Source organism: Salminus brasiliensis, chromosome 9 (assembly GCF_030463535.1).
Source record: "Salminus brasiliensis chromosome 9, fSalBra1.hap2, whole genome shotgun sequence".
In the NCBI taxonomy this organism is placed as follows: domain Eukaryota; kingdom Metazoa; phylum Chordata; class Actinopteri; order Characiformes; family Bryconidae; genus Salminus; species Salminus brasiliensis.
In genome coordinates, this window is record NC_132886.1 from 25,030,805 (window position 1) to 25,050,645 (window position 19,841).

General features: G+C 41.9%; 1 protein-coding gene across 20 annotated transcripts in view; it reads right to left on the reverse strand.

Annotated features, from left to right (window-relative positions):
* ank2b (ankyrin 2b, neuronal) overlaps window positions 1-19,841 on the reverse strand; it is a 207,950-nt gene that overhangs the window by 98,639 nt on the left and 89,470 nt on the right. For 10 of the 20 annotated variants that reach the window (XM_072687961.1, XM_072687953.1, XM_072687952.1 and 7 more), the window contains exon 1: window positions 18,593-18,857. The exons of 2 other annotated variants lie outside the window; for them this stretch is intronic. In XM_072687961.1, coding sequence (XP_072544062.1) covers window positions 18,593-18,727 — 135 coding nt within the window. In that variant the 5' untranslated portion in view covers window positions 18,728-18,857. Of the gene's footprint in view, window positions 1-18,592; window positions 18,859-19,841 lie in introns of those variants that run through there. 8 more of the 20 variants (XM_072687970.1, XM_072687969.1, XM_072687968.1 and 5 more) reach the window with 2 other exon arrangements.

Sequence of the window (19,841 nt, forward strand, 5' to 3'; positions counted from 1 at the left end):
GACACAAGAGAGATCAATAGCAGCAGTCAGTGTATTACTATGCAGGAGGCTACAACCACCACATACACTATATGTCCAAATGTTTGTGGACACCATTTCAAATAAATGCATGCAGATACTCATTGCTGACACATATGTGCAAAAACACACACATACACACACACAGCTAGTCTAGTCTAAGGAAGTATTGTCAATAAAATAGGACTTTCGGGATAGATAAACATGAACCTATTGGCACCATGCCTAATGCCAGGCATGGGCTAGAGAGGTATAAAGCCATGAAAACTGTGGAACTGTGGATCCAACTAGCAGTGGAACTGTGTTCTCTGGAATGATGGTTGGTGCCCCATGCAATACTTTGGGGGTGAGGGTGGGGTGGTGATCATTCAACATCCTATCCTGGCCCTTGTCGCTGAATGCAATTAAATCCTCAAAGCAATTCTCTAAAATCTAGTAGAAAGCCTTCCCTGGACAGTAGATTGATTTCAGAACAAACAATAAATGAGCAGGTGTCCCAGTACTTTTGACCATACAGTTTTAACGCTTTTGCTTTTATCGCATGTTTGCTACAAACAATTCTGAAAGAAATCGATGATAAGATGCATGAGTTAAGGCATGGATATGGTAATGGTAATTAAGATCGGTACTGCTCAAGGCTCCTGAGTGGCATAACTGTCTAAGTGCTGCCCCTGCGACCCTAGGTGATGGCACAGTACAAGCAAGCATAATTGTCAATTCACATTCGCAATTAATCATGATACCAAAGTTCCTGAATTTCAGGGCAGAACCAAGATGGCATTTATCACAGTCCCTTCTCCATCCCCATTTTAGACCCAGTTGATGGGATCTAAGATATCCAGTACAGTTACTCACAGTGCTATTACTCTGCCTATTGCATATCAGCCATGCTCATCTTCAATCTTTCACTCCAAATTCAGCATTCATAGAACAGGGCCTCAATCTCCACTGCAGCTCAGCACCACCAGAACTGTGCTTAGCTGTACAGCTGCACAGTGGGTCAAAGTTTCTCAGAATTACCATGGCAATAGAAAGCCTGACAATTACAGACCCGACAGGCATGAACCACCTGAACCCTAAGTGACCAGAGACAGCCCACTCCCTTAAGCTGCTCCTACAGCTGACAGTGATTCAGCAATGAGTCCTGACATTTCAGGGATCCTACCTGACCCACCTGAAGCAAAATCAGCATAAATCATATTCTGAGGCATGAGTTTGCTTATCTGTTCTTCTTATCATTATTACATAATATCAATACACATACAGCACTGTGTACAAGACCTGCACAGCTCCTGTGATGAATGGTTTTAAAAGCTGTTTAACTTGACAGTGGATGTGTACACTAAATTAAGAATAGATCCAAATAACTATATACAAAAGTAGTGGTTTTACATCACTGAGTCCATTAAAACATCTCCAAAGCTCTCCTGACAAGAGTCTAGTATTGTTTATAGTTATCATCCAACACCTGGTTTGGCAGATCAATGCTTCGTCTAAATCATGGGAGCTGCTGATGGACTTACTAACAAATGTACGCACTGGCTGAAGCGTCTAAGAGAAATCTGGAACCATGGTTTGTTCCTTAACCAGCTGACAAGATCTCAACTACTTTTCCTGTTCGTTTTGTACTGCATTTATGCTCACCTGCATCAGTTCTAATGTGATGTAGAAGCAGAAACATCTCTATTATTGCCATAATATGTTTATGTGCCCAAGATCCATCCTTTGGATGGTACTAGTACACAACACAACACTTTCAGAAAGGCAACTGCAGTCCATGCAAGTCCATGCAATCTGAGTGCAAACAGCAGGTATAAAAGAGGACACATTCTGGACTCCTTTGCCACATTGACCTCCATGCCAAGCCATCATACACTCTATGTCCTCTGTAGATTTAGCACTTAGATGTGCTTCACTTCACCAGGCTGCCAAGAGCACTTAACAACTTCAGCCCGACATTGAAGTTTTAATCCTCGTTTCCCAAAGTTTAGCCAAAATATTCAAAAGGGTTTTAGTGACTCAATTCAATAGTACCATGGGAACAGCCTGTGTCCCAGGTGACAAATTAAAATCTGCTGTCCTCCATCTCCCAAACCTGAAAATGACTTGTTGTGAGGTTGAAAAACAACCAGTTTCCCTAAACATTCCCAATTCCCAATGACAAACAGGAACAGTTTGAGACCAGCACAGCAGAAGATACCCTCCAATCACATATAAGCAAACTACAGAAGGCCTTAATGCAACAATACATAATAGCAAGACCACCCAGGCTGTTAGCCAAACTGGACAGAGATCAGGGCTTTAAAAAAGCTTCAACACGCGCCATTCTGCAATTCAATATCCCTGGGCGGCTGTCCTGCCCTGTAAACAACCTATAGGGGTCTGCAAATAAAACAATACAGTATCAACACAAACTTTATCTTGCTGCAGATAAAGTCCACCAAGCGCTCAGGGGTCAAGGTTATACCCAACACAGTAGAGGAACCCAGCTGAGAAACGTACTGCAACAACAAATATAGTGCATAAAGTGGAAATGTGGGTCCAGCTGTAAGTCCAAAGCATCAAGCAGTGAAGAGAAGAAGTATAGAATCCAATAGGCTCTGCATGTTCTTACCAAAGATTCGGTGCTCTGGCTTTGGTCAGAAATGGAACTTGGAGTATTCCTTTCAGGACTGTCCTTTGCTGCCTTGCGTGCCTTTTGCATCGCTGCATTGCCCATGGCAACTGCGAAAGACCTTCACGTCATTCAAAGTTTCAACCAAAAAAAAGCCTGAAGATGCTAACACAAACTAAATTAACTAACCTGGTGGTAACTAATACAAAACCTCCTTAAGGTCCATTCCAGGGTCCTCCAAGGGACCCACAACGCTACTCTTGCTTGCTAGTCAAACATCAAGCTCCTTCCATAAACAGAGAAGCCATCTAGCTGCTGCCACTGGGTGCTAATGCTTCTCCTTCATTGCTAATTTGAGCCCCAGCTATTTTTACTCCCACCAGCCCAGCTATGCATGTGAATGGAGGGTCGGCGGTCTGTTTGGGACAAGGGGACGGGGTAACACTGCCAAAAGGATAGTGATAGGACAGCGCTGAAGGCGGGGGCTACTTCCAAAACATAGACGTAGTGGCACCTTAGAACTGCTGTTGGCAACCAAGAGACAACCCAAGAGACTTTTTTCTTTTACTCTAACTAGCTGTTAATCTGCCACTTGCTATTAAATGTATCTTGCTGCAGGCTCCTTTTAGCCCCTTTATCACGGCCCTTACACAGTCTTCTTTGTGGTTCTTTAATTTATCTAGCTCTTTGGTTGGAATTCTTTGTTTTGTAAGCCAGAGCTATCTGGGTTGTTGTTCTGTTTGCAGTCATGAGTTTCTAAAAAAAAGTAACAAACATGAATGTATTTTACTTTGGCTTTTGTCCCTTGGACAGTGAGCCATCCCAGTATCGTCAAAGAAAATATCAGTGTTGGAATCCTACAGTGATACTGTTTTTTTATTCCATTTACTAGCATTGATAGAAAAACTAGTTAATAAACAGTTACTTCTCTGGAAATGTTCTCTTTGACGATACTGGGACGGCTCACTGGTTGTGCTTCCTTGAACCACTTTTGGTAGGTACGAACCACTGCATACTGGGAATACCCCACAATTTGGCCCATGTCAAAGTGTCTCAGATCCATACGCTTGCCCATTTTCCCCATTTGCTTTTAACACCCAATCACCTTCAAGGACTGACTGTTCACTTGCTGTCTAATATATCCACCCCTTGACAGATGACACTGTCGACGAAGATAATCAATGTTTTTCACTTTAACTATTGTGTGGTGTTAATGTTATTGCTAATTGATAAATATATTGAAAAGATCATGATATTGAATTGGAACAGTGGTCCCAGTCCTAATGGCTTTAAATATTAAAACCACTAAAAGAATGTCAATTTAAAATGAATTATGGGAGGCCTCTGAAAATGCCATGGGTCTCAAAGACAAATCTTGAGGGTGGGCAACTTTACTTATTAGTAGTGCATCAATAAAGCATAATAAAAGAACACACTTCATAACCATGTACTGTTCTCTTGCTAGAATATTCGCTTGTGACTAGTTTATTAATGCAAATTATTACACTTTTATTTTATTTGAATGTTGTAATAAACTAAAAATGTAAAAAAAATAATAACTAGTGATGTCCCAGTCTTATCCAGTGGATCAGGGTTGGGTTAATCCAGGCCTCTTACCCAATCCCTGTTCATGTGAACTCCCCCTATCACTACCACTATCACTATGCCCCTAACATTAGGAGGGTGAAGACTAGCACAAGTCAAGCCAGCCATCATCTTTTCAAACTGCTTCTGATGCAGCATCCCTAGGCAACTGGAGTGATGTGGGGAGGAAGTGCAATCAACCCAACCCTGAGAGAGCAAGGCCAATTGTGCTTTCTCTGACTCCAGATGCTGATGGTAAGCAGAATGACCCAGAATTTGAACCAGTGGTTCGCGGATCATAGTGGCAGCACCTTAGTCCACTGGATCACTGGATCTGTGACCATCCACAGCAGTGAGGAGCATTCTGTATCTATTTTACAGCGGAACATAAAAACGGAACTTAACATCTGCAGTATTAGCGCTTTGACTGGGTTTAAACTGTTTTCCCTACACACATTTGTGTAGTTCATGCCATTTTCAAAATTTATACTCAGCATTAGGGTACTTGTATCGGATTGCGGGCCATAACAACATTTTCAGGTACTCCTTATTTTGGCAAGACACCACTGTAGTATCTGTCTCTCGTCAAGTGTGTGTGATAATGGGAAACATGATGATTTGAGTGTGTTGGATGTCATGGATATGTGTTCAGCTTAGGCTCCACACAGATTTATGTAGAGGATGAGAACACTTGGCATATGGCTGCACATACACAATGGCAGACTTCTTAGGCCCAGCCTCCTTTTGTCCAGTATACACTGCAGTGTATTGACAGGGGATGATGAATGCCACCCCCTTTAAGCTACATTACATTATGCTATTCTGGAATGCCAAGATATGCTAAACTGTGCAAGATTGCATAATGCAATGCTTACAGCACAATGCGGGACTGAAATATACCGTTTGCGTGGTTCTCAGCTCTTGGATCTGCTATGGGATCTTGTGCCGGCAGCAGTTCCGTATTATTGATCCAGCAGATCCAGCCAGCTGAAGCTTCCACCGCATTCATTGATCCGACTCTCATGGTCAATAATATGCAATTCATTTACCTCTTGACCTCTGGAGTGATTGTGCTCTTGTCTAATATGTAAAAGTACTTCTCCTCGGAGATGTGTTAAGTCTGGTCAAAGCAACAGTGTGTGTTGGGGGGGTCTTCTCCCCAGCAGCCACTAAAAGACATGACTAAGCATCCCATTATGTAATATACTGTTTACTCTTACACATTTCCTTAACTATGTATACACAAAACACACACTCAGAAGAGCTAATGTAATCTTCTTTCTAATGTACACAGACAAATGGGAATCGTTAATGGCAAAGGTGACCAGTTAGCAAGTTAAAGGGTCATATGCAAATGCGAAGGTTTAGGGACCACTGGTCAGATATGTTTTGTGGATTTGTATGTGAAAATAAGTCATTTTAGTCCTGTCTTATTTGATCAATTAATCATTTTTCACTTCAATTAACAACGTATGATGTTTGCGGTCCAAACCTTTCATATGATTGTAACTAGGGATGTCTCAATCTAGTTATTTTGCCTCTTAATCGAATCCTTAATCCTCTAAATGATAAGCATCAGCCAATACTGATACAATCTTTGTGTTTGTATAAATAATACAGCAACACAGTTTAGATAAGATGTGCTGCCCATTTAAAATGACAGTTTTATAGTGTGTTTAATATATTATAATCCAGTCTGACTCTCCACTTTTATAAAGGTTCAGATATTATGGTCTGTTTTCATGTTCCACTGTAAAATAGCTGCACACTGCAGACTCCCAACTCTTTTATGTACCTTCTGAGAACCTCCTTACTGCTGCAGACTGGGCGATAAAGTCAGTTAATGCAACCTTGAGGACACCAGATGGCAATCTGAAGAACAGTGGTTAAAACAAAAAAGACTAGGAACTGGACTGGGACTAAAATAGCAGAAGTCTGATTCATTAAAATATGCCCTGATTGGACTTCAACTGTAACTGTAAAAGACATCGCTTTTAATTGAAGTAAAAGAGTAAAAGCACAAAAATACACACAAAACTGCGTTGCCTTATTGAGCACACAAATGCAGTTTCCAGTGGCCAACAGATAATATATTAATAATATAATGAAATCATGATATATTATTTAGTGGCCACATCCTATTAAAAACAACCACCATAAACCAAAAACCCTATAAAACTGACTCTAATTCAATTTTCCATTTCACACATCTCTTTCTAACAATGTCTAAAAACTAACACACGTGAGAACTTGCAATGGGAAGTTTTCAGCTGTTTTCCAAACTGCAGTGTCAGCAGTGCTTCCCTATATTTGTAGTTGTTAGGATTAGAAGATCTAGAGAAGACATTCAATTATCAACACAAGCTTGCTTGTTTCAGCTACATACATGTATGTAATACTGAACATGAAATACATGTACTGTAATACTTGTATTACCTTGTGATGCCACAGATCAGACCATGACCCAGAATCAGAACTGGACGTGTGGCAGTATTCATGTCATTTATTCAAGTCAGTTGCAGTTTCACCAGAGATTTGTAGACCTACTTGGTTTAGCTCTGGATTTACAAGCTCCCACTCTCCCACTACGCTGTCACACTCTGATCATGTCTTATGGCGGCTCCTCCTCAGAGTGGATCAGTGGATTGCTAGTAAACAGTCATAGCGAGGAGGAGGACGAACGGTCTCAGAACTATTTCTACTATGAAAAAAAAGATCCCGCGTCTCACTTTAAGGACAAAAGCTTATGGATATATGTGTAAATGATGTAAAAGGCCTAAACCCATAGTAGGTTAGACAAGTTAAAATGTTTATTAAAAGATTTACATTATCCTGCAACCCAGCAAGTTAAAAAAGCTAGATAAGGACATGAGGAAAGACACTGGCTGGCTAACAGAAATGACTGTTATTTTAATGGTAGATAAACACAAGCTACTTCTGAAGTGACTCCTCATTTTTAATGATTATTTATGGCATCTATTGTTAATGCATAACCGCCCGCACAGTGTAGCTATTCTCTACTGCTTTTAATAACTATAATATTGTCATTATATCATAAACTGTAATAAAAGGATATGGGATATATTTATATTACCACATGTCTAGTTGTAACCTGATCTGTCAACTATGAATAGTGATCATTTAAGCATTGTAAACTGAATTTCAAACTGGGCCTCCAGTGCCATGCAATTAAACAAATTGCTTGAATCCTTTACTCATCATTTACTCTCCTTCAGTCTTCCTCTGTGAGATCATCCTTAAGCAGTGAAATCATCAAATTACCAGAGACATATTATCAGTGGTAACATGCTAGCATCTGGACCCCGCAAACAGACGTGCTCCAATCACAGCTCAGCAACCAGTCATGCCAAGCTCCTTTAGAACCACTCGCCCCTCACAAATGACCACGCTCATCCATTGGGTGGACCACTACCTTATTCCGAGAGGAGATTGTGTTTCAATTCCCCCCTCACTACGACTCAGTTGCAGCGCATAATCCTTTGGTAGGAGTGGACAACAAACGCCTTTAATCTGTGGTAAACCATATGGACAGGGGAAGTGGGGGGAGGGGCACGGTAAAGAGCTGCTCGCTCCGGCTGTGAGGGAAAGCGTTGCCTTCCTCATTATTTTAATTCGACAGATTCACCCTAACAACAAGGAGTTGGTAGTAAATACTATGGTTCTATGTATTGAGTGGTTCTTTACTAAAATGCTATGGTTCTTAAAATACAAAGACAGCCTCCAGTACAATGTTCTTATTGAGTAAACAGATGGTGCTAAACAGCACCAAAAAGGGTTCTGGAATCAACATTAGAGTTTTGGGATTTGTAGTTAGTACCCTGCAGTGGACTGGCAGCCTGTCCAGGGGGTAATCCTGCCTTGGGCCCAATGCTGGATGGATGGATGCATTGATGGATGAATCTGTAGCAACCATTGAATGTACCTCACTAGAGGACATCAGTTCCAATGGTTCTCAGTCCTGGTCCAGGAGTACCACTGTGCTGCATGCATTATGGTTTCCATTGCCCCCAACACACAACTGATGACCCTAACATGCTAAAAATCCAGCCCAAGATCATCCTTTGCTGGTTTCATTTAATCTAAACTGATCTTTAAAGGGCAAACCCATGAAACCCTTAGTCTGCTATCTAGCAGTGTAATGATTTTGGTACTCATGTTCGCTAGGTTCCTCATGCTTTACTTCAGCTAATGAAGTAATGGAATGGCTAATAAAGAATGGGAAAGCTAAGTGGATGAGGACATGCTGAAACTGGTATTAAAATCCCATGGTAAACTAATGAACAAGCCCCTTCACAGGTGATCTGGAGCAGGGAAAACACTACAACATGCAAGGCAGTGGGACTTCAGAACCAGGACTGAGAAGCACTAGCTTCTAGTAAAAGCGTTTAAGTGCAGTTAAGAGCAGTGGTGTTTCACTTAAAACTAGATTGCTAGTGACTTTTGGGAGAAAACAGACTGGAAACAGAACAACGATTGTTAGGCCTACTGTTCTAGACACTAGCTAAATACTACTTTCAGTAGCAACTGTATTATCTCCCCAGTATTGAGCTATTCTGCTTCCTAAGGCTAGCATGACGTGATACAGTGTTGAACAGATCGATGTAGCTGTTAATCAAATTACAGATGTCACAATACCACTGTTTCTTTTTTTAATACTGATGCTGCTATGTCAATTATCGCTTGATATCAATGAGGTTTTCTTTCTCCTCATATTAGCAATTTTTAATTTAAGCTTTCACAGTTGGATATCATGCTTAAACTATCTACATACTCCCAACAAGGAGAAAAGCTTAGAACAAAATTCTGGGTCATTCACAGTTTAGAACATCAATATTCACTCCAGCAGTTAAGATATCACCCCAATCACCTGCTTCCTAGCAAACACCATTGATTGACCATCTGTTGGTTAAAAATTAGAATAGAAACTGAACCAAGAAAAATTCAGCATCTATGGAGGGCTTCTACTGAAAATCCTTAAACAAAGGCTCAGCCCAGTGGTCTCCAACACTTCTCCTGGTTTGCAACCTTCCTGCACATTTCAACTCAAATCTAGGCTGTGTTCCAAAATGGAAAGTAGGGGGCTCAATGCTTTGCAGCCTATGCGGTCTCATAACTCAGTACCTTAGAAGGCAGCATTGTGGTGAAGGTCCCTGTAACCGAAGGCAACAATTCATCCTGACGTTGCCAAGGTATCAACAGCTGCTAGATATGAACGCCTAGTTGTGTTATGGTTAGCCATTAGCATTTTCACCCAATAAACTAGAGGGCTAGATTGCTAAAATTTGCTTCAGACATGACGGGGTGCCTTTCTGCCTCAGGATCAAGTCTTTTCTTACGTTTCGGACACAGCACGTACACACCTCACCTATCCAATCAAAGCCTTCTGTAGGCAGTAATAAGTTGGATCAGGTAGGGTGGATTAGGGCTGAATCCAAAGTCAGAAAAGCAGCTTTCTAGTAACAGGGTTGGAGCACCCACCCCACACATCTTTGCTACAGATAAAAATGCATCCAGCACAAACTGTCCATGAAGGATTCAGCTGAAAGTGACGGAAGTGCAGTAGACAGACTGGTAATTGTGACAGATGGAGGGGCTAGGTGTCACTAAGAACACCTAGTAAATGAATACAAACATAAATGAATGGAGTTCTATGTTGTTGGAACCAAATGAGATTTCCAACCACATTAAAATATATTAATCAAAATAAATATGGCTAGCGAAAGAGGCTGCGTCAAACATGGCTCATTTATATTTGATGTGAAAAGAGTAGATCCAGCAGATCGTCATATTATACAATAACACCTACAGTATGTTTAATGAATCAAAGCATATATGGACAAATCAGAAATAAGGCTGGACTTTAGTCTGACTAGCTCTCACTTGAGAGTCAAGCAATGTCATTTTTTAAGTGCAAGAACCGATCTTCAAGGTCAACCTGGAGTAATATCTGTCTGTATGCGGTCGAAATTCATAGATGACGTTACTACGGGAACACAAAAACATGACCAATATCTTAGCTATATCAAAACTCCATGTTTCTCTTTACCCATGTTAGCTTGTGCCTCACTCTGCCCTACATGTCCATGTCAGCTTTATAGGTCCAAAAAAAAAATGAGTCGGTAACACTCTAAAGAGTGACTGGTGCCAGCCTTGACATCTACAGCAGCTAGAAAAGTGCACAGAGTAAGGACTACAAAAAAAAGGCTACGTTGCCATAGAAACACAGGCAGCTGTACTGTATGCCTTTATTGCAGAACTTGATTCTCCCCCTCTCTGTCTTCAGCATTTCATCTGTGTTAGCCTACTGGCAAGCTGTGTGTCGTGGAAGTAGATGAACTGCGGCAGGGAAGGCAGCACGATGTGTTCTGCTGCATGGAGGAAAATTAGTGTTTTGGTAGGAACTGTAACACTGGAAGGAGGTGTTAATGTCTTATATATTATTTTAATGGGAACAGGAACTGTTTTGCTATAGCAAATTAGATCTGGCTAGGGCTATGCAGCCTGTAAAAACAAACAGAATACCTTGAGCACATCCCAGACAGTGCTAATTAATCTGTTTAGGAATTACACACAATTACACATTACTCCAAAACAGCCTTTAGGCCTTTAACTCCTTAAACCCTGCACGTAGGCCTACACTTCAGTTCCTCAATCTTATAACTGTGGTACTCTCATAATTACCATCAGTTTTATAGACCCTAAAATAGAGCCCAGTGGGACTCCACAAAATATGCTAAACATAACAGTTCCCAAATCCTTTCTAGTAGTTTCTGCATTATAAACATTATGAATTATAAACCTAAGGTTCAGACGCAATGCAATGTGATGGTGAGTAGTGAGTGAGTAGACGTTACTGTACATAGAGTAAGTAGACATTATTCGAAGACACAACCATATAGTACAGCAGCACGTATTCCATTTGTAACAAATAAACAAACTGTGACTTTAAAAGGCTGAAAAGATTACATAAATAAATGTGTAGTTGTTCTGTTGCCAACAGCTGGGCTATCAGATGGTCAGGCTAGCCAGTGGCCAGATGTGGAGGATTTGGGGTCAACTTGGTTTAGTAGCTAAAGCCAGTGCATAGGCACATCCCTGTGTAGTGTCCTACTGAGCTACAGGCCAGCTTGGTGACTCCTACCAGGCCAGATGTAGTGCTTTTTGGAGTCTATGTGGGTTTGGGTGTTGGCAGGTTACTGGTGTATGTAAACCTGCCTAGCAGAGTTGCACGATACATTTATATGGGTCTCACTTTTGCCATATTCTATAAAGAAATTATAGTCACTAAAGAGGTCAGTAAAATGGGCTGGAAGGGGGAGGGGCTATAGTATTTGTTTACTGTTATTCCAGAATTCTGTAGTCAGATGTGGCCAGGCCGTGCTTACACTGATCTGCATCAAAGTATAACAACAGCAAATCAAATGAATCAAATAAGACAGAGATGTCAGCTATTGCCACAGTCAGTAAGGGGGGTGGGAAGGGGGACGGGCTTATGCTATAGCCCACCCATGCTCAAATGCCTAGATCCGATTTTCCGTCTAAAGCCGGCTTAAAATTCTAAAGGTTGCATGTTTTGGGGCTTATTTTGGTAGAGGGCTTGTCTGACAGACGCACAAACATAAATGATTTCATATTGTAGAATAGATGTTAAATATATCTTGGAAATTCATGAAAAAATTGCATAAAATCTGAAATGATGTGCATTTATTACGTGGTTTAATTAATCAAATTATTCACAAACTTGAATAACTTTAAAATAACGCAGGCCAGGGGGTCCCCCAATTTGCTTACTATAAAGCAAAGCACACCATCAGCACAATAAGTAGCAATGCCTCCATATTGTGCAGCTCTAATGGCGTTGGTTGGGTGTCTGAGATTGGAGCCAAAAAGAAGTCTCTCTTTTTTTTATATAAAACATTGAAATGGCTAAGCACTTAAACAGTTCTCATCAGCAAATGTGTGAACTTCCACACTATCCAGCTTCTCATGCAAAATTCATGATGAATCTGAACCATTCCAGAAATACTGCGCTACCATTCAAAGAGCAGGCAAACACAGGACGAACAGGCCATCATTGCTTATGTGTTTTGAACCTCGTCAAGTGCCTTCCTCCCTGCACATGGTATACATGTGTTACTAATGGATCGATTCAACTGAATTATGTATACAGCAATTAATAATAAAGCAATCCAAGTCTGTCTTTTCATAGTGGCACGGAAGGAACCCATCCACCTTTGGTTGATTCCAGACAGTGCAACAAGAAGTACAAGAAAGCTAGTCTAGTAAATAGGACAGACATTAAGCTCATGAAGTGGACAAAGTGTCATAATCCCTAATCCTAACCCTAGTCTTGTGATGAAAGTCCAGGCTGACCACGCTTGGTGTACAAAATGTCAACGCACAGCGTTTTCACAGCTCGCCTTACTGATGATACCGTAGGTGATGCGTTGCCTTTTATCTAATATGTGCATACAGAGAAAGCCAAAGTAAAACAGGCTTAAAAAAAATTAAGCTGTCTGTCTGTCTCATTTCATCTGCACTAACAACTGACCGAAAAGTGCTTGAGAGATGAGACCTATTTTCAGCTCTTTTTTATCCTCTCGAAAGACCATCCAGCTAACATGCCTTCAAATAATTCTCACATTTAATACACATAATGTACTGTACGTTAACAGCGACCCCCCCAGAGGCCTAATAGGCCCAGAGAGAGAGCATTATGTTCTCAGACTGATTCAGACTGGACGTAAACATTTTACAGTAAGTGAAATAGAAGTGGTATTGAAGGGTGTGGAGGAAACACATTGGAGAACAATTGATGCTGAAAGAGGAAAATGGTCACCTTGGCTAGGAGGGGTACCACACCATGAAAGGAAACATGAAAATAAACAGATCCTACTATGTATATATTTGCATGGGTGTATTGTGCTAAATACTGCATTGGCAATATCTTTCTATACCAAATGACCTTGTGTCTAAATAACAGTAACATTTGACTGGTAACCAAAGTTTCTTAATGGCAATAAGGAGAGCCGTTAACAATGCTCCAACGGTAAAATTTGCCTCTCAAATTAGCCAAGGGAGAACTGGAAAAGAGAATATCCGTTATTTGCAACATTACATAACTACTGCAGACAACATCACCAGTACAGTATCTCTAAAACCCTTCTCTTGAGCCTGTCTTTTAAATTCACAGTAAGATTACATTTTAGCAGGTTACCTGAGTGACATGTGCCAAGTGGGCTTATTTTACCTAATGGTCCTTTCATAGCTTTTTTTAAAGCATGGAGGTCTCCCCTCTAATTCCCTACACAGGCAAAGCGTTCAATGGTGGCATTAGGAGGGGTGGATTAGGATGATTCCAAGGGTCAAGAGAGGGGACTGTAAAGATCTCTTACCACTTTTTATATGTGAATTTAAAGCTTCTGGAAGATTCTGAAACTAAAACAGTTCATTCATAAAATAGCAATTACAGACTACTTTTAGATACAGGGACGACAGTAATGCATTTTGCATTACACCAGCTCTCCAGGGGGCATCCCCTCCAAGTAAGAGTTCAGTGGTTTAGCCCATTCATGGCCTGTAAGGTTCTAGCAATCCCAGGGTATGGGAATTTAGATGTACTTCAAATGAAATGCTTTACAAAACAGGAAAAAGCGAAAGCAGAACAGGGAAGACAGCGTTTGTCTGAGGTAGAGGTGGATTATAAAGATACATGAGGCTACAGCTGATAAAAGGAAATGATCTGCTGTCTAAACAAAACCCGATGTTAGCCTTTTTGAGCTGTTCCCTCTCTGCTTTTGTGTAAGCTGTCAAGTTTAGTGCAGTAGAAAGTGCTAGCTGTGTATGTATCTATTAGCCTGGGTAAAGGAGGATAATAACACAAAAATATCTCTATGATTTCACAACATGATCCATAATATGATGCATTATTTTGTATATATAGCCAAAATCAGGTCATTTTAGATATACATTATAGCTGGTTACTCTTAGCTCTTAGTGATGAACGTAGTACATTTGGGCAAAGTGCTGAGATCAGTTTACAACACACAAATGACCACAATATCTCCAGCCTTCTCTTTTCCTTCAGTGTAGTTTGCATTGAAGCATATAAACTTACTGTCATTCTCAGATACTTCTTGTAGCCTTTAACTGAAGCACCTTCACAAGAAAGTCTACTACCTCAAACACATATTAAATAATGGCTCATGTTCACCAGGGTAGGCCACGTTTTCTCTGTTGATAGATTGACAGGTTCACAAAAAATTACACTCTCATCCGATCAAACAAGGGTCCTGTGCTTTTCCAGTGCATTATCAAGCCATGATATTTACTTTAAATCTTCAGTGGTCTTGCATCAAGAGTATCAAGATTTGGTTGGTCAAACGTACCCAAGTATCCTAGTGTCTAAAGGCTACTAGTTTCAGTGTCTAAAAGCTTGCTACTGCATAGATTTTAATTATTTGTCTTTTCTCCAAGCCTGGCTTTTGGGCAGTCTTGAGTTGAAGACGGCACCATCAGCAAATAAGTATTTTTAACAAGCCAGTTCTTTTGTGTTTCTGGTGTGGTCAATTTATGTTTTATGTCCCTAATAAGCAAAGACAATGGCATTGAGAACACTTACTGTATGGGGACATGCACCAATGAGCAAATCCAATTAAAAAAGCAAGCACTAATGCAAATGACTCTCTCCAACTACTTAGACAGCTGGGTGTGGTGGTATTTTAACTGTGAGGGTTTACCAGTGCAGACAAAAGTATGCAGACACCTAGAGTCGCCATTAATCAGGGCCATTGTGTGATATACTGATGCAGTGGGTTGATGTGAAATAACTGGCTTTGAAAGTTACTTTTGCCAGTGTCAAGATTATCTTTAGCAATGTCAGGACTGTTTCATGTTCTTATGTGATCACACAAGTTTGTAAAATGAGACCAGAACACATAATCCTGTCCAGAAAACATCTGAATATGTCATTTTAGGGCAACGTTTTCACAGAAATTCTCTCAATTGTGCATGAAATCAGGAAGTCACTGAATGTGACATATTTAATAAGAAATGAAGTTAATGATCATTTTAAAATGTGCCTCTAGGGGGCCTTATTCCTAACTAAAAAACCCAATAAATCTGGGTAGAACTCCCTGTCTGTTTGATGGCATTGTTTTGTGCTATTTGGTTCAACAGCCTGAAAGTAGATGTTTGGTTGTTTTAGCTATAAAGCTGAAGATAGCCCTGAATAGACATAAATGAATGGTTAGGAGTAGAACATTAACATCTACGGGAGGATGTGGTTTGGCTTGAAATAGCTTAAAATCTGAGGAATTTATCATGATATTAAGACATAAAAGAACAGGGTATTAATATATTTTGAGAGGGGTATCTGAAAGTGTGGGTCAGTTGACCTTTCTCCTAATGGGTAATTTCTTGAATGCCAAATATGTTTGATCAGGTTTAATGTCTCTTCTGCAATCAACCACACCATTCAAACTGCAGTTTACCTTTAGCCTCACTGCCATAAAGTAAATTGATGTTGTATAATCAATTACTTGGCCCAGTAAGTTGCCCTTTAAACAGTGTGTCTGTTTGGCGGTCTCCCAGATTAGAAAAACTAAATCATTTTTACAGCTCTGTCTGCAACAGTTAGTGATTAGAGCTTGTTCACACTACGATTATCTACGTAACAATCACTTTAGCAAATAACTGGCTGCAGTATTTGAATATGAAGCAGCTCATGGAGTAGTTTTGTGTTAAAAGTCAGAGGCCAGCCTTTATTTATTTAGTTTCCAGTCAAAACAGCCATTAAGTTGTTAGTTTGTACGGAGATCATTCTGATCAGATATAAGATATTCCACTCAACTATAGGCAAAACGAAATAAACGACTTGTGCACAGCCTCTACACACACAAAAAAATCTTCGTTCTAAAGAGCTTAATGACTTTCTTCTTGTTTGCTTCTCTATCTGGCAGCCTGATGGAAAAATCTGCCAGTAAAACATTACCTACCTGGCTGCATTTTGCCGACTGTAAAGTTTGGTGGAGGTGGGATAATGCTATGGGGCTGTTTTTAAGGAGTTATCCTAGGCCACTTAATAATTCCAGTGAAGGGAAATCTTGCATCAGCATGGCAAGACATTCTGGATACATGTATGCTTCCAACTTTGTGGAAACAGTTTGGGGAAGGCCTCGGAATCATGTCAGCAGGATTTTGCTCCAATGCACAAAACAAGGTCCATAAAGGCATGGTGGGGATTTTGTTGTAGAAGAAGTTGACTGGCCTGCACAGAGCCCTGACCTCAACTCCATCGAGACATCTTTGGACAACTAGAACGAAAGACCCTCTCGCCCAACATCAGTGTCTGACCTTACAAATGCACAAATGCTTTTCTGGGTGAATGGGCAAAACTTCCCACAGACTCCAAATTCTTATAGAAAGCCTTCCCAGAACAGTGACAGCGGTTATAGCTGGAAAGGGGGTGGGGGGACGACGACTCCATATTAATGCCTATGGATTTAGAACAGAATGTCATACGAGCTCTTGTAGGTGTAATGTGTAGGTGTCCCAATACTTTTGTCCCCATACTGTATATCATATATAGATAGACTAACCTATGCGTAGGCACTGAAAACATACAGTACGTTGGCAACAGTATGCATATGTGTTGTTCTGCGTTTTGCTTATTTCCTACTGGCTGAACAGCAGCACACATGGTACAGGAACCCTGACAAATCAGCAATTTTGTAGTGATGACGATCATTTCCATAAATACACGAGATCCAGCAGTCCATGGCATGAAAGGCAACCAAACAACATGTACAGCAGCCGCAATTCGCTCTGCCTCAGGAAAATTCCTAGGCAATGATTGTTTTTTTGTTCATATGCAAAGGACGAGTTCGGCTTGGGAGGGAGGGTGGCCAGATAATTTTTAAAAGCTTTATGATCTCCTTGGAAACAGCAGAGAGGTGAGACTTCTTATGGGAACGACTGTAAATGTGGCATGTTTCAGTACCCTAGACGTGTCCCTCATGTCTCCAACAAATTCCCATACAAACAAAGCCTTTGTCGAACACCAGGAGACAGGTGTGCGCTGTTAGCATTAGCAGACGCTAAAGCTTGTCATGGCTGAGATATATATGCCCTTGATCTCACGTCCCTAGCCGGCAGCTTCCCGAGGACACAGTCGCATAGCAGCAAATGCACTTCACACATGTGCACACCGTGGCGGAAACATCACAGCAAACACGCAAACGTCTTTTCATTCCAGCTCAATCCGAGCAGGAAACGTCAGAACAGGGGATTAATGAGGGAGGACACCAGGAGAATGCTGAACGCTGTGGACTTGCAGGAGAGGAGAAGGGTGCTGGAAGGGTACGTTTCGATGCAGTGTGGGTGGCGGGGACAGGGCGACAGTGTAGAAATGTAGATGCAGGTGTTATGTAAAAGAATGCATGACAAGAGAAGAGAACAAGTGAAGAAGGGTGGAGGACAACATATAGTACAGATATGGCCTGATGGGGGATGGACATAGAGAAAGAAGGGAAAACAGGAAGGATGGACAGGCTAGCCCATTAACTGTCTGAGCACGCATGAAGGTATCTGTTGCTGCAGTTGTGGACATAACACCAAGGCATAAGCTTGCAGAGGTGGCTTGGTTGAACCATCAGATCCAAGGTTCTAACCAGAGCAGTCTGAGGAAACATCCAGGTTCAATCAATTCCTAGCAATATCTGGCTTTTTTAGCAAAGCATCTATATGAGAAAATACAGGCCAAGCACAGAATGCGACAGTGGCATCTCAAGAATCTTAAGAGGACTCAAAAAGGAAGCCCATCCTCCATCAGATAGCAGAATTATGGTTATAAATCATGAGCTTGAACATGATGTTTTCTTGGCTTGGACGACCACCAGCACCAAGACGCAAGCCTGGTGCTGCAACAAATCAAAGGTGCCAGCTTATATCTGGCAGAGTCCCACCCCAAGCCAATGAAGAGTACTGGCGAGTGAAAACAAAGAAGAACCTTGAAAGGAACCGAGGTTTAGAAGATGGCAATGTTGTGACTGTGAAAGGAGACGCCTTCAGATCAGATCAGATTTACTACAGGGTGTCTGTCATACACAGTATGGAATATGGTACATAAGGTCCAGAAGCAGGGACAGGCAGCCCTGCGGATAAACACCAACTCTGACAGGAGTTCAAGGGGGGAGGTGATGATTGACTACTGATCAAGTTTCCAGCAAATGGCAGGCGGGATGGTGAAAGGAGGGCATGGAAGAGGGAAGCAGGGAGGTTCTGGGGAGCACCTCGGCCCATGATGATGATGATGGCTGGATGGCAAGGGAGAAAAGGCGCTTTCTCGCCGCGTACCTTGCGCCTGCGCTCGGCCCTCTCTCGAGAACGCCTCCTCCTCTCTCGCGCCTTCTCCAGCGCCTTTAGGTCAGGCAGCTGCTGCTGCTCCATCTCCACGCGCGCCTTTTTGATGTGTGCCGCTGCGTGCGCCATGACGACGGCTCAAACCGAACGCTCACGATGGGGAGAAAAGTGAGAAGAGGCCGGTGAGCTTTCTGCTCCTGGAGAGGAGCAGAGGAGGAGCACTTGCTCTGGGAGAGCCGCAGAGAGAGTGACAGAGAGCGAGTGAGACAGAGAGAGAGACTGTGGTCCTCCCACAGCAGCTCTCTCTGAATAGCCAGCCCTCCCTCGCTCTGGATAACTGCATGTAAGGTAGGTGATGGAGAGAGAGAAAGGGAGGGAGGGAGAGAAAGAGAGAGAGAGAGAGAGAGAGATAGAGAGAGAGAGAGAGAAAGAGAGGGAGGGAGAATGATAGAGAGAGCGTGTGTGCATGAGAGAGAGACAGAGAGAAAAGGAGGGAGGGGGAGAGACACCAGGGGAAAAGGGAAGGGCTTTGGGGATACGTATACTTTATATATACTGTATAGATGTGTATTAGAGAGAGAGAGAGAGAGAGAGACGGACCCCTCCCTCTGTTGCCACAAACCACTGTTGCCCGTTTTAACACTCAGTCGTGTCATTACCAGTCATCAGCGACAGCACATGACTGTGCTGTCAACCAATCGCATTCAGCCGCCACTCTTATTAGTGGGGAACACACAGGCATCGGCGTCCGAACTGTGCCCCCTCGCCATCCCCTCAGAGAGAAGACAAACGGGTGCAGCCATGCGCTCAAAACAGAGGGGGAGATAACGGATTAAAGGCACCTCCTGACTCTCCCCGCCCCTTTTCATCTTTCCATCCTCCGCCATCCCTCCACCCCCCCCTTTCACACCCATCCCTGGCAGAGAGATGGTGCGGTCTGCTTTCATGGAAGGACAAAAACAAAAAAAGACCCTGCTTGTGATTTCACAGCTCCCGCGCAATAATACAGTACGTTACACACTCCTCCTCTGCTGCTGTCCTGTTGTCTTCCCATTTCTTTCTCCTGAACTGCCCTGTGTGTGTTCGTAAGGAGCAAATCAAAACACAGAACATGCAAAACCAGAGCTGAACGCCATCCTTCTTTCCGCAGTGGAAATGAAGAGTGTGTTTGTGGCCTATAGGGGAATGTACAGTATGTGGGCTTCTAAATGGGTGTGTTCTTGCGAGAATGGTCATATAAAGC